At 48.4% G+C, this 15,965-nt stretch overlaps 1 protein-coding gene and 1 long non-coding RNA gene across 3 annotated transcripts in view; one reads left to right on the forward strand and one right to left on the reverse strand.

Moving 5' to 3' along the window:
• LOC135011722 (retinol dehydrogenase 7-like) overlaps window positions 1-15,965 on the forward strand; it is a 94,924-nt gene that overhangs the window by 48,726 nt on the left and 30,233 nt on the right. The window contains exons 3-4 of one of the 2 annotated variants that reach the window (XM_063952483.1): window positions 3,765-3,914; window positions 9,067-9,087. In XM_063952483.1, the coding sequence (XP_063808553.1) occupies window positions 3,765-3,914; window positions 9,067-9,087 (171 nt within the window). Of the gene's footprint in view, window positions 1-3,764; window positions 3,918-9,066; window positions 9,088-15,965 lie in introns of both variants that reach the window. The other variant, XM_063952484.1, reaches the window with a different exon arrangement.
• The window catches only part of LOC135011748 (uncharacterized), an 89,612-nt gene continuing 86,955 nt past the window's right edge, over window positions 13,309-15,965 (reverse strand). The window contains exon 3 of the long non-coding RNA XR_010210798.1: window positions 13,309-13,514. This is a non-coding gene — a long non-coding RNA (uncharacterized LOC135011748). The remainder of the gene's footprint in view (window positions 13,515-15,965) is intronic.

A 15,965-nucleotide genomic window follows, 5' to 3' on the forward strand; every position in this document is an offset into this window, starting at 1 on the left:
CATGACATGATGTCATAGGTCACGCTGCGCAGTCTGACATGCACCACCAGGATGCACCTCACCGCCCGCAGCCCTCCCACAGTAGTGAGTCTGACACCAGCCACCCTCGCCACCCAGACCGCACCTCGCACCCGCAGCCCGACTTCCACCCAAGATGGTGAATATTTGTGTGGGCTGGCCAGTTCTTTAACCCAATCCTGGGTTTGACCTTTTTTCAATCCCAATACCCGGGATTGAAAAAAAGACCCGAGATGGCCTTCCTATGTGTAACTACTGTGTTGAATTATGTGTATTTTGAGCATTGCTAATGTGGGGCATATGTGTGAGGTGCATAACTGTGTGGAATTGTGTGTATTATAGGCATTACTAATGTGGGGCATACTGTATGTGTAAGGTGCATTACTGTGTGGAATTATGTGTATTATGGGCATTACTAATGTGGGGCATATGTGTAAGGTGCATTACTGTGTGGCATTATGCACGGTTGAACTGGTCCACAGGACCAACACCCCAGTGGGCCCCACTGCCTGAGTGTTGCTGGGTCAGATGCAGAACTAGCAGCTGCACTAGGGGGCACTAGCCAAAATCTTGCCTAGGGCATCAAATTGGCTAGGGCCGGCTCTGTGTGTAGCACATGGATGTGGCCCTTTTTATATGTAGCATGATGAAGATCAGACCAAAGGAAAGAGCTTCCACACAATACTGCCTGTCTGAAGCAAGTCATTTATTTGGGTCAAAGTGAAAAAGTGAATAGTGAGGAAGCTGGCGCTACTATTATGGGAGGTGAGGTGGATAGTTTATGAATTAAATGGGTACAAATTATCTCCAGTAATTGAGGTGTTAACTCCTCGTATAAGGTTATAAGGTTATAAGGGCTTCTTTTATATACTGATTGAGTAAGATGTTACATGAACAGCTAAAACACCATTAAAAACACCTAACTCACAGAATGAAAGGCGTGATAATAATACACATCAAGGTATCTTTCAAACTTTATGGAAAGATACCTTGATGTGTATTAACACGCCTTTCATTCTGTGAGTTAGGTGTGTTTAATGGTGTTTTTAGCTGTTCATTTAACATCTTACTCAGTCTATAAAAGAAACCCTTATACGAGGAACCTACTTACTTTGTAAGTAAGGTACACCCATATATCATTGTAACCAGGATCAGACTGGCCCACAGGGAAACCAGGGAAACCACCGGTAGGCCCCACTGCCTGAGTGCCCACTCCTTCCTCTAGGGTTCAGGTTCCAGACTGTGCATTTGTATTATACATGGTAGATATGTTGCATTACACTGCACTAGACTATTGTGTATTTCAAGCCTCTGTGGAGGCTGGCCACACCCCCTTTGTAGGCTGGCCGCACCCATAAGTATGGGCCTCTATTACTGCATTCCCCCGGTGGGCCCTTCATGCCTCAGTCCGACACTGATTGTAACACCTCAATTACTGGAGATAAATTATTTATAACCATTTCATTCATAAACTTTATATCTTTTTGAATAAGACATTGCTACACATTGTGTTCTATTCTGCTTTATTTTCCATATGTCTACGAATGAATTGGAGTACACCATCGAGGGACTAAGAACCCTCCTTGTGTTTATTAGCTAAGTATCATCAACTTGGTTTTTTTCACCTCACCTCCCATAATAGTAGCGCCAGCTTTCTCACTATTCACTTTTTCACCTTATTTCAATTCGGACCACTCGGGGTAGGTCAGTCTGCTAAAAGTGACATTTAGTAAATGTACCCCAAAGCTTGCTGGCTTACCAAAACCAGAGTTACAGTAGTCTTTATTCATCTGTATGTAAAAAAATGTTTAATGCCATAACTCTATTGTGTTTTACTTTATAGTGAAGTAAAATAATTTGGAATTCTAGAATGGACTGAACAGGGTTTATTAGTACACTCTTAACAAACCACATACTAAGCCTGAGTACACACTAGAGTGATATTGGGATGATTTGCCGTTTCATAGCGACACATCGTCTATTGTGTATGCACAATTGTGCGCTCCTGCAAACATATGCAACACCATATGCTCAGCCATTATGTGTAATTAATGATGGAACGAGGTATTGTTCCGTCATTCATTTACATTGTGTAGTGTGTTCGGCCAATCTCCCATCGGGACAATTAGCCGTTGTTACGATGTGTAGCTGAGTTAAGCATCCAGGAATGCTGGTAGCTGTGACAAGGATTCTGCAGAAAGGTAATTCCTTTTATAAACCACAATCTAACTGACAGGAATAAGGGAAGCTGTAAAAAGACTCTGCATTAAGATAATTCCTGCAAAGCTTTGATTGTCAACCAGGGCCGTAACTAGGTGTGGGCAGAGGGGGCGCTGATGGTGGCACCTGTCAATTCTCTGTTTTAGTTACTATCACTTGCAACTTCCATCCTTTTTGATGCCCAGCATCTCCTGACCGCCCCTATCTACTTAAGGGGCATACACACTTTAAGAATATCTGTTCATTTTTGCTGGTTGGAATGAAAATCTGGACAATTTACTCCCAAACATTGACTATGGACTATTTGCTCCCAAACACTGAAAACAGACAAAAATGGTCATTAAGACAAATTGGTTAAATCAGTTTGCTTTAACCAATTTGTCCGACAATTTTTGTCTGTTTATTCCATTTTCTGACACTTGGGAGCAAATGGTTGATTGTCATCTGCCCTCATATATTACCAGATTCTCATTCCAAACAACCAGATAGGACAGATAATCTTACAGTAGGTCCCTAAACTGTTCACTAAGCAGATAGCATGCACTGACAAACCCGTAATTGCTCCTGAATTACAGGGGAGAATACATTCTCGCTTGCACTTTAATTATTTGCCTTGTTTTGTATGTATACATAAATGTTTGTACGTCTATAGTATATCTGTTCCCCTCCTTTTATTAAGTGTAAAGTAATAAAAGTTAATTTTTAAATTGCATAAACCTATTCAAAATTGTGCCCCAGAAAAGACACGTAGTTGCTTTTGTCTTTTGTCTTTGCAAACCCTTATTTTTGTAGTTTCAAGGAACTATTATCTGGAAGCACCACCAACCCAGTGCTAAATCTATCTGTATAAAAAGCCGCATGTTGGTTTGACTTATTTGTTTCATTTACATACTGAATTACATATCCTGTGCAGATTTATACTACTTTTAGTCAAGGATTAATATTTAGCAATTATTCAGATTTTGTTTTATAAATAGAATACTGGGGGTTATTCCGAGTTGTTCGCTCGCAAGCTGCTTTTAGCAGCTTTGCACACGCTAAGCTGCCGCCTACTGGGAGTGAATCTTAGCTTCTTAAAATTGCGAACGAAAGATTCGCAATGTTGCGATAAGACATCTCTGTGCAGTTTCTGAGTAACTCGAAACTTACTCGGCATCTGCGATCAGTTCAGTGCTTGTCGTTCCTGGTTTGACGTCACAAACACACCCAGCGTTCGCCCAGACACTCCTCCGTTTCTCCAGCCACTCCCGCGTTTTTCCCAGAAACGGTAGCGTTTTTTCACACACACCCATAAAACGGCCAGTTTCCGCCCAGAAACACCCACTTCCTGTCAATCACAGTACGATCACCAGAACGAAGAAAAAGCCGTGAGTAAAATTCCTAACTGCATAGCAAATTTACTTGGCGCAGTCGCAGTGCGAACATTGCGCATGCGCACTAAGCGGAAAATCGCGGCGATGCGAAGAAATTTACCGAGCGAACAACTCGGAATGACCCCCACTATTTGCTATTACTTTCCTATTTAGGCGTGAAATGCTATCATTTGGAGTGAATGTGTGTATAATTGAACCTGGCTTTTATAGTACACAAATAACCAGCACAAAGTTACAAAAACAAAATGTGAAACACTGCTGGGAGCAAGCCACAGAAGAAGTCCGGAAAAGCTATGGCATAGAGCAGCCGTGGCCAACCTGTGGCTCTTGAGCCGCATGCGGCTCTTTCTTTATTCAAATGTGGCTCCCGACACTCAGTCACCTGACCACAACAGATCCTGGAAACTGGTGCACTCCAACCAGACACACAGCAGCACTACAGCGACTGAAAACTGAGGGAGCCAGATACTGGGCTGTAGTGACATATGAGGGTGGGCTGGAGTGACACAAGGGGGAGCTGGCTGGAGTGACACAGCAGGAACCTGGTAGGAGAGACATAATGGGGGAGCTGACTGGAGTTTTCACAGGAGGGTGCTGGCTGGAGTGACACAGGAGGGTACTGGCTGGAGTGACACAGGAGGGTGCTGGCTGGAGTGACACAGGAGGGTGCTGGTTGGAGTGACACAGGAGGGTGCTGGTTGGAGTGACACAGGAGGGTGCTGGCAAGAGTGACACAATGGGGAGCTGGCTGGAGTGACAAAGGATAATCCTGGCAGGAGAGACACAATGGGGAGCTGACTGGAGTGACACAGGAGGGTGCTGGCTGGAGTGACACAGGAGGGTGCTGGTTGGAGTGACACAGGAGGGTGCTGGCAAGAGTGACACAATGGGGAGCTGGCTGGAGTGACAAAGGAGAATCCTGGCAGGAGAGACACAATGGGGAGCTGACTGGAGTGACACAGGAGGGTGCTGGCTGGAGTGACACAGGAGGGTGCTGGTTGGAGTGACACAGGAGGGTGCTGGCAAGAGTGACACAATGGGGAGCTGGCTGGAGTGACAAAGGAGAATCCTGGCAGGAGAGACACAATGGGGAGCTGACTGGAGTGACACATTGACAAATAGGGGAGCTGGCTGGAGTGACACATTGAGGAGCTGAAGTGTATTATGTGAATATGGCTTTTTCAATATATTTTATGTGGATCTGGATTTTTTTATTATTTTATGTGGAAGTGTCTTTTTCAATGTATTTTATGTTGATTCTGGCTTTAAAATTTATTTTATGTGGATCTGACATTTTCATTGTCTTTTATACCAGGGGTGTGGCGTAGCAGGCACAAGTCACACCCCATTTTTGCACACGCGCCTTTGGCTTGATGTCGACTTTTTGACGTACCTAACAAGATTTTTTGGCTCTTTGTCTCTGACTGGTTGGCCACCCCTGGCATAGAGTATTTTGAAAAAAGTGAGTCAACCTATGATTAATAAAATTAATCATCTTCAATATATGATGACACTAATTTATAAAGTATAAAGATTTTTTCTTTAGAACATGTAATAAAGTATGGTTAAATATTAATCAAGAGTAGTATAAAAGTAAGCCAAAACAGTAAAGATTATGGAGTAAAAATCAATTGTTTTTTCTTAATTAGTCTTGAAAATGTCATTAATTTAGCTATAATTCTAATATAAAAATTGTAACTACAGCTGATTAGAACAATGTGTAAAAATACTGTTGCTTAATGTGCACCAGTAAAGCATGATCATTTTATTAGACATTTTTTAAAATAAAATAAAAAGTAGTTCAAAAAGAATTTCTAAGAAAGTAGAACTGCTAATACATGCATAAACAAAGTTAAACCAGTCTGAAGAAGCGTTCAGTTCTGCACCATCAGCATATGAGCCAGTTAATGTCCAGCATCCTTTTCTTTTATACTTTTATCATGATAGCAAAATATGTCTTTGCTATTAAGATGGAATAATGTAGAAATACTCGTAAATACAGCAGGTAGAACTCGCCTTCAAAATGTTTTTGTTTTTATAAAGTAAACAAACTAGTGTATGTCCAAATCGACATCAGTCTTCTTTTCTGGCATGCTCATGGCCTGATTCAGAGTATTTTGAAGGAGCATGTAAACCAGGGTGCCCAAATTTGCCTATATTTAGTATTCCTTTTTTTTTTTAGGAAATAAGTGACTTTTTCCACAAGTCTGGGAGAGGACGGGACATTCTGCAGAGCAGCGGAGAATGGTAGATCTGTCTACCTCTATGGGAGATTGGTTGGGCAATCTCATAGATTTCCTCTCCGACACTCCTGATTACTTCACTCAGTGATGTGCAGTCAGGGATGGCAGAGCCTCACCTGTCATAATGATTGAAATAATACACAGAAGATATTTATAACACATATTCTGTGTCATAAATAACTGATTTGTATTATTCAATCATTATTGCTGTGAAAATGCAGCCAGATCTAGGTTACTATAATAAAGTGTCTGAAGCAGGGGGGAAGAGGGGGGAAGGATGAGGGGGGGGGGGGGGGCAAGCCCTTTGCCAGTAAAAGCCCATTGAAAAAAATTAGGAAAAGCGGCACCAGCACGTCTGCCTCATTGATGGGGCCATGCCTTCAACCCTCATCAAGGCAGGCCCTGTCAGTGAGGCAGATGATATTGGACAGCGCTGACAGGAGCGGACTACCAGATGATCCCCAGGCTAGCCATGCTTTCACTGCTCTCATCTCCTCCTTGGACCTTCATCCACCGGAGCTTGTGACACAGAGGTTAGAGGTGCCACTGGACATGCCTGCTGACAAAGCTCAACCACAGAGCTTCCGCAGCTATGCAGCTCAAGAGCAGCTCGACCTGCAGCTGCTTGGTTGCGGTCCCCTCCAGCTCTGCAGACATCACCCCCTCTCCTCTCCAATCACCCCCTCTCCTCTCTGTCCACTAACAGCTCCCTGCAGCTGCGGGTGTCCCTCACCTGTTGCTTGATTTGCACGTCTGAGGCACATCGTATACGGCTGCTGCAGGTGAAGAGAGCTGCTGCGGGGGGAAGAGAGCAGGGAGGGTTGCTGGCCACTGCCGGCGAAAAGAGATGCTGTTGGGAGAGAGAGGGGGGTTGCCGGCTGCTGCGGGGGTGAGAGAGAGAAGGGTTGCTGGCTGCTGCAGTGGGGAGAGAGAGAAGGGTTGCCGGCTGTTGCGGGGGAAAGAGCTGCTGCTGGGGGAGAGAGAGAGGGGGGTTTGCTGGCCGCTGTGGGGGGGGGAGGGGGGGAGCAGAGAAGGAGGTTGTTGACCGCTGCTGAGGCAAGAGAGGGGGGCTGCTGGCACTGCTGTATATTGCGGCTGGGTGTCAGCTACTTATGTGTGTTGAGTCCCTACTGGGGTGGCGGTACAGTGTGGCAGGAGGTGGCAGTGCAGGTGGGCACAGTGTGGCAGGGGGTGGCGGGGCAGGTAGTTGCAGAGTGGCAGGGGGTATCAGTGCAAGTGGGTGCAGTGTGGCAAGAGGTGGTGGTGCAGTGTGGCAGGGGATAGCAGTGCAGGTGGGTGTAGTTTAGAAAGGGGAGCGTTGTAGATGGGTGCAGTGTGGCAGGAGGTGGCGGTGCAGATGGGGCAGTGTGGCAGGGGGTGTCAGTGCAGGTGGATGAAGTGTCGTTGGGGGTAGGGTGGCGGTGCAGGTGGGACCAGTGTGGCAGGAGGTTGTGGTGCAGGTGGGGGCAGTGTGGCAGGGGATTGTTAGACCCACCTCCATGTGTGCCTCCTCAGGCACTGACCTCACCACACATCACTGACTTCACTTGGCCCCTGCCACTTTGCTAATAACTTGCTTTCATGAATAGGCAATAACTGAAGGACTTTGTTCCCTAATGCAAAAATTATATTACGATTATAGAGATGTCTTTGCGTTTCCTGATGTTTATGGTTAAGCATCTGTATGGCATTTTTGAATGTTATTTTTGAAAAAGGCTCTCCCCTGCTATTAGCTGTTTTTCCCACACTTCTTGAAGAAGGTCAAGTACTCCTTGCTGTTAGCTCCCATAAAAAAAGCTTAATGAAGCAAAGCCAGTAGAATCCTGGGATATTGTATCTCCCTGACTGATAACAAGCAGGAGAGAAGCTCATCAACCCTTTCTCTGTCTAAATAACTACTTCAACATGTATTTCAGGGTGAAACCGTTTTAACTTTAAACAACCTTAACACCCCCTGCATTAATTTGGACATGAAGTTTGTCCCATGGTCGCCAAGGACTCTAATATAAAATAGCTCCAGTAGCTTAGTCACGACCTGTTTGGCTGTAATGACCCTCAGAAAAAATGCCTCTGGGTAGCGGGTGGCATAATCTAAAATGATGGTGTTTTAATTTGGCCTACTAAGTCAACCCATATTTTATCAAAGGGACCCATACAACAGGGAGGGGATTATATGGAGCATGAATTGGCCTCTTCAACGCTGTCTTTTGACTATGAACAGGCAACACAAAACTCAAAAATTCAATCCAAACACTGGCCAAAAGAATTGGGTGGTTATCATTTTAACCATCTTATCATGGCCTAAATGGCCACCCCAAGAAATTGTATGGGCTAAAAACAAAACCTAATTTTTGAAGGGGCCTGGCACCACTAACTGCTGTACCATTTCCCCCAGTTGTTTGTGCTTGACTAGGCGATATAATTCTCTTAAAGCAACACAAAACAGGAATATTAATTCCATTATATGGGACATGATGCTAACCATGAAATTATATTTTCAAAGGCCCTTTCCAGAGCAGGATCTTCCCAAGACGCAAGGGGAGGTGTTAACACTTCTTTATTGATATCACTTATCTGCACCTCAATGCTACCATCACTACTCCCATGGTCATGTCTAGTGGTCGGACCACAGACACCCACGAGAGTCAATCACAATTCCGCTAGTTGGTATCCCAGCGGTCACAAAGCCGACGCCGGAATCCCACCAGGTGGTGAAATGCCGCCACCGGAATAATGGCGACACAGGCTACTCTCCCTCTGTGAGCTCCCAAGGGGCTTTCTAGTACTCACCCCACTGTTGGCAGACTGACGGAAGGGATCCCGCAGTCAGAATCATGACAGCTGAGATCCCCCCCGCCGGTAATCAGTACAGATTCCACACTCACATAGCTTCTAGACACATCACGGTTAGATAAATCATAATTAATATGCACATTGTGAGCAGTAGTGTTACTTTAGTCAACTTTAGTGTTACCAGCACTTCATTAGAAAGCCAGTCTATGTAATTCCTCCTATATTAGTTCCAGGATTAAGGGACTTTATGTGAGACAAAAACAAATCCGGAGAGAAGGGAAATCTCAGCAAGGGTCACTGAGGATACTCAGGCAAGAACCCGTTCCTCAGGCAGGACCAGAGTCTGAAATTGTGGCCAATCATGACCTATTAACACAGGACTGGTAAACATGGACACACACCCACACATAATTTAGTAGTTTCTCCCCTGATTATCAAAGGTACCATAGTGGTAGGATATGTCTGAAACTCCCTGTGCACACAGCAGATGCAAACTAGCTTATGGGTCAACAAACACTAAAGGGAAAGCAAGTTTCATTGTACCAGGGTAGTGGTGGAGCCAAAGTCTACCAAGCCTTGACTAGTCTGTGTCCTACCTGTACAAGTACCCGTATCAGGGGTGGGACAGGACAGTATTCAGCAGTGGGAAAGCCCCAGAAAAGGAGCTGTCCATCTGTGTATTCTCTCATTCTTATGCCCAGGTTAGCCCCATGTTGAACACACCTGAGGTGGAGGTCAAAGGGAACTCACAAACTCGGAACCACTAACTTCCGAGAAGAGGACGGCCATCACCTTCCCTGTAGAGTGCTTTCTGGGGCTAAAGCCTCTTGATGCACAGTGAAGTGCAGAACTGTTTATCTGGATTTTGCCAGGGATGGCTTCTGATGAGAGAACTGGAGCCTGTCAGATTTCAGGCCTAGTCACATCTTGCATGGAGGCAAGTTTCGCTGAAGAGAGAAGCAGAGAGACCAGTCTGGTTAAGTAAGAGAGGTTTGCCAAGATTTCACTCTCCATCAAAGCATTCACCACGAACAGCCAGACCTGCATTTTGGGAAACACTGGAGCCGTCACCACTGCTTCAACGGTTATTCTGCCCCATTACATTTCCTTATGGAGAGCAGCTCTTTCCTCATTGAAATTCTTCTGCTGTTTCTGCAAAAAGTCCAAAAACTGATGCATAATAGACTCTATGTTGATTTGTTTAGGTATGATGGGATAGGACCCACCTGATCCCACTCTGACACCAAACCTGTAGCCAGTACATTCAGGTGAGCACTTGAGACTGAAGTGCTTGAAAACTTATAGACTTTTATTCCAGAAAAGAGTACAGTTAGTGCAATAGCTTTTTACACAGGAATACAAACAGCAACACAGGAACAGAACAATACAGCTTCACATGAGAACAGCAATGTGGTAAGTCAGGGTATGCAAAGTAAAATACACAGAAGGATGCCAAAGGTGCGTACCCTCCTATCACTCCCAGGAAATGACCCACACAAGCCAGTGTATATGCTGTACCTTAACTTGTGTTGATTGAAGAAAGAGTGTGTTCCTGCTCCACAGAAGGTTAACCCTTTCTTCAAATGTGGGAGTTTTCTACCCTGCCACACCTGCATATTTTCATTTTTTCAATAATAGTGTAGCCATGTATAAAGTGTATATATATATTGATATGTATTAAATAATATATAATGGTGTATTGTTCATGTATGTGTATGTATATGGATTTATTAATTTGTGTGGTAAAAGATGTATAAAATAGTGTAAATATAGGGAGGTGGGAACTGCTGTACAAAAATATAGAGGGACAGACTCCTTTTAGCGGCGCTGAAGGGGTTAAAATACATTACATGGGGCACTATGGAAGAAGCTGGGGAAGCTTCCAGAGTGTCCCCGCGCTCATAGAGCAAGGGTTCACGCGGGCAGAGCGGGAAAACAAGGGGGGCCACGAGAGGCTGAATGGGCCGTGTGCCACTGACGGGGAGAATATAAAAAGCGCTCCCCGTCAGCGGCAGGGCAGACTGCTGTTCCCCCTGTGATTACGCACACCTGGATCTCCTGCCCCGCTGACAGCTGCATATTGTCACTGCAGCCGGTGGAGTCTAGGTGATGTAGCCGGAGCAGGGCTGGCGTAGGAGCGCTGAAGAGTGGCAGGGCGAGTACTATTGATTGTACTCACCGCTGTGCCAGCGTTGCCGGGGACGCCTGTGGGATCCAGGAGGCCGGAGGGCTCAAAGACCCTGGTGCTGGAAGGCGGAGGAGGTCCGGCGCTGATCGGGCGGAGGAGTGCTGAGGCACACTGCAGCGGTGACGGCAGGACACGGGAGGCAGCGAGTGCGGAGAAGGGCTGGCGCTGGCAGAAGTAATGGCCCATAGCAACCAGAGAAGCTACCCTGGTTGGTAAGCAGAGCAGTGCCGACGCCGGCGTGAAGCAGTGAGGGATCCCAGCCCGCCCAACACCTCATCATTGAACAAGAGGAGGAGTCGGGGGAGCGGTCAGCTCAGCGGCAGTACTACTGAAGCGTGAGTGAAAAAAATCATCATGCACCTCACTCGCACCCTAGCCTAGCACTACGAAGTGACTATCATATATCCAGTAACCCTTATACAAAGGCTATGAACATCAGTGCTAGGCAGCATTAATTAAGCTGGGGACACATATATATATATATATATATATATATATATATATATATGTATATATAGAGTAACCGGAGTGACTTACATTAATATATCCTGCATTACTTCAGGGAGAGGAGCATAAAATGCATATTATTCCTATATGTAAGAAAGTAGTCTCCTGTAACCATTGACTATATTATACAGTGCAAAGAGTATTAGCAGGATCTGAACTAAGGACATTATATGTTATGTTGCTGGGACAGTGAACAAATGCTAGCACCAATTAATGGCATACCACTCAAGCTTATGCACTAACTCACAGCGCGTTGATCTAATTGTGCCATATATATATGTATACATATATATATTCGTGAAGCCATAGGAAAGAGCAGTCAGCGGCTGAGAGAAGGAGAGTTGGGGAGTTGTTACTGCAGCGCTGGGGAGCGGAGGTGTTGGTGCATTTAATCTGCTACCCTCACCATATACTAGCAGCAATCAGGGCCGGTGCAAGGTTTCTCGGCACCCTAGGCAAAATTTCTGCCTACACCCCCCCCCCCCCCCATCCTCCCGACCCTCCCCTTCCCCTGTTGCTTGGACAGTGGAGTGATCACGTTATCTAGAGGCTGTGTTAACGGTATGTTGATCCTCCTGAAGCAGCCAAATAACAGCAAAAGAAAACCTGACAAATATTATATTAAATGCACACAAGTTAAAAAGCATCCAGCCCCACATCCATATATAGTATAATACCACAGTCTGTAGTTTTATACAGTATTATAGATAGGCATCAGGGTTGTAACTAGAACTTTGTGGCAGTGACGTGCGGTGAGGTCATTGGCTATATATATATATATATATATAGTGTTCATTCTAGCACCCTGCACCTTTCAAATACTGTGCAGTTCCTCTTTCCTGCCCGGGGTGTCGCTCTCTGCTGTGGTGCTTCTCCGCACACTCTGATCTGTTACTCAGTGCTGTGATACAGACCTGTGTGTGCTGAGAAACACCAGAGCAGAGAGTGACACCCCAGGCAGGAAAGGGGAACTGCATGGATTTTGAAAGGTGCAGGGTGCTAGAATGAATACTATATATATATATATATATATACACACACACACACATACATATACAGTGGTCGAAGTAGACATTTTGAAGTGGGGGTATGGAAAAGTGAAGGTTGCAATTATGCGCGCGCCTCCGGGAGAGGGGGTGTGGCCACTCAAATGGGGACGTGTCCTTCAGTGTATTAGGACCCCTTATACTATCTAGAAATTCTTATACTATCTAGAAATTCACATTACAGCACACGGAATGAGCCGAAATTAACACTACAGCACATGGTATGAGCCAAAATTCACACTACAGCACATGGTATGAGCCAAAATTCATATTTTACCACACAGTATGAGCCAAAATTCACATTACAGCACACCGTATGAGCCGAAATTCATATTACAGCACACCGTATGAGCCGAAATTCACATTACAGCACACCGTATGATCCGAAATTCATATTTTACCACACAGTATGAGCCGAAATTCACATTACAGCACACGGTATGAGCCGAAATTCACATTACAGCGCACGGTATGAGCCGAAATTCACATTATAGCACACGGTATGAGCCGAAATTCACATTACAGCACACGGTATGAGCCGAAATTCACATTACAGCACACAGTATGAGCCAAAATTCATATTTTACTACACAGTATGAGCCGAAATTCACATTACAGCACACGGTATGAGCCGAAATTCACGTTACAGAACACGCTATGACCCAAAATTTCAGATTTTACCACACTGTATGAGCCGAAATTCACATTATAGCACACGGTATGACCCGAAATTCACATTACAGCATACTGTATGAGCCAAAATTCTGATTTTACCATATGGTATGAGACGAAATTCACATTATAGCAAACGGTATGACCCACAATTCAGGGACAGGAGAGAGAGTGACAGCAAGGACTGAGAGAGTGACAGCAGGGACTGAGAGCGTGACAGCAGGGACATAGGGTAACATTACCTGATATGTGCAGCGGAGGTGCGGAAGGGACTGTGGTTGTTGGTGGCGTATGAGCCCATGGTCTGCGGGGGATGCGGCGGTACTAAGCTGTCCTTCTTCGCTGCGGCGTTGATGTCCCTCTGACCACCGCCAGTTGTGGTCTGCGGTGGTCAGCTTTCAATGGCGGTGCAGCGTGCAGAAGTGAGCGCTGGTCAGCGGTGGGAGGCGGGCAGCTGTGATATAAATATATAATTTATTTACATTTATTTTATTTATTTTTCCCTGTCCCTGCGTCCAAGTGATCTGGGGGTGTGCTGCAGTCCAAGTGATCTTGCCCAGATCACTTGGCCTGCAGCTCACCCCCAGATCACTTGGACTGCAGCTCACCCCCAGATCACAAGGCGGGGAGCTGCAGTCCAAGTGATCTGGGGGTGAGCTGCCCAGACACTTGCCACCAAGCACAACTCCCCCACCCCTCGCCTTAGTGGTCCTGGTTCCTCAGTCCCGGAGAAAGCAGATGCTGCCGGAGATGCTGAGGGCACGGAAATAGAGGTAACAGCGCTGCCTGTTGTCTCCGGAGCTGCCGCTGCTGTAGGCAACTCCAACATCGGGAGGTGCGGGGCGGCAGGGAGGGAGGGGATAGGGAGACGTGGAGTGGGAGGGAGGGGATAGGGAGACGCAGGGCGGCAGGGAGGGAGGGGATAGGGAGACGTGGGGTGGGAGGGAGGGGATAGGGAGACGCGGGGTGGAAGGGAGGGGATAGGTAGATGCGGGGTGGGAGGGAGGAGATAGGGAGGCGCGGGGCGGCAGGGAGGGAGGGAGGGGATAGCGAGACGTGGGGCGGCAGGGAGGGGATAGCGAGACGCAAGGTGCGAGGGAGGGGATAGGGAGACGCGGGGCGGCAGGGAGTGAGGGGATAGGGAGGTGCGGGGCAGCAGGGAGGGAGGCGCGGGGAGGGAGGGGATAGCGAGACGCGGGGCGGCAGTGAGGGGACAGTGAGACGCGGGTGGGAGGGAGAGGATAGGGAGACGCGGGGCGGCAGGGAGGGAGGGGATAGGGAGACGTGGGGTGGGAGGGAGGGGATAGGGAGACGTGGGGTGGAAGGGAGGGGATAGGGAGATGCGGGGTGGGAGGGAGGAGATAGGGAGGCGCGGGGCGGCAGGGAGGGAGGGGATAGCGAGACGTGGGGCGGCAGGGAGGGGATAGTGAGACGCGGGGTGCGAGGGAGGGGATAGGGAGACGCGGGGCGGCAGGGAGTGAGGGGATAGGGAGGCGCGGGGCAGCAGGGAGGGAGGCGCGGGGAGGGAGGGGATAGCGAGACGCGGGGCGGCAGTGAGGGGACAGTGAGACGCGGGTGGGAGGGAGAGGATAGGGAGACACGGGGCGGCAGGGAGGGAGGGGATAGGGAGACGTGGGGTGGGAGGGAGGGGATAGGGAGACGTGGGGTGGGAGGGAGGGGATAGGGAGACGTGGGGTGGGAGGGAGGGGATAGCGAGACGCGTGGCGGCAGTGAGGGGATAGTGAGACGCAGGTGGGAGGGAGAGGATAGGGAGACGCGGGGCGGCAGGGAGGGAGGGGATAGGGAGACGTGGGGTGGGAGGGAGGGGATAGGGAGACGCGGGGTGGAAGGGAGGGGATAGGGAGATGCGGGGTGGGAGGGAGGAGATAGGGAGGCGCAGGGCGGCAGGGAGGGAGGGGATAGCGAGACGCGGGGTGGCAGTGAGGGGATAGTGAGACGCGGGGTGGGAGGGAGGGGATAGGGAGACGTGGGGTGGGAGGGAGGGGATAGCGAGACGCGGGGCGGCAGTGAGGGGATAGTGAGACGCGGGGTGGGAGGGAGGGGATAGGGAGACGTGGGGTGGGAGGGAGGGGATAGCGAGATGCGGGGCGGCAGTGAGGGGATAGTGAGACGCAGGTGGGAGGGAGAGGATAGGGAGACGCGGGGCGGCAGGGAGGGAGGGGATAGGGAGACGTGGGGTGGGAGGGAGGGGATAGGGAGACGCGGGGTGGAAGGGAGGGGATAGGGAGATGCGGGGTGGGAGGGAGGAGATAGGGAGGCGCGGGGCGGCAGGGAGGGAGGGGATAGCGAGACGCGGGGCGGCAGTTAGGGGATAGTGAGACGCTGGGTGGGAGAGAGAGGATAGGGAGACGCGGGGCGGCAGGGAGGGGATAGGGAGGCGCGGGGCGGCGGGGAGGGAGGGGATAGAGAGACTTCTCTTGTCTTTCAGATGTTCCAATTAAATATATTTTACACAAAAAAAAATATATTTTGATAAGTAAGCCCAGACCAGGGGCGGCCGCGGCGAGGGTCTAGCCTGCCACAGCCGTCAGTCACCTCACCTACGCCAGTGTGATTTCCCTGCGGCTGCTCCATGTCTCTAACAGAAATAGACGGAGCCGCGCGTATGAGAGAGCAGGTCTGGAGACTGGCGCCACACAAGCGCTGACGTTCGTGCTGATGGCGCCTAGCAGGATGCGTGTTAGGCTGTCAGTGTGGGCGGCGCCCGTCTCCTGACCTGCTCTCTCATACGCGCGGCTCCGTCTCTTTCTGTTTAGACATGGAGCAGCCGCAGGCCCGCAGGGAAAGCAATACACTGGGCTGGTGAGGTGACTGACGGCTGTGGCAGGCTAGACCCTCGCCGCGGCCGCCCCTGGTCTGGGCTTACTTATCAAAATATATATTT

Source organism: Pseudophryne corroboree, chromosome 2, assembly GCF_028390025.1.
Source record: "Pseudophryne corroboree isolate aPseCor3 chromosome 2, aPseCor3.hap2, whole genome shotgun sequence".
Taxonomy (NCBI): Eukaryota; Metazoa; Chordata; class Amphibia; order Anura; family Myobatrachidae; genus Pseudophryne; species Pseudophryne corroboree.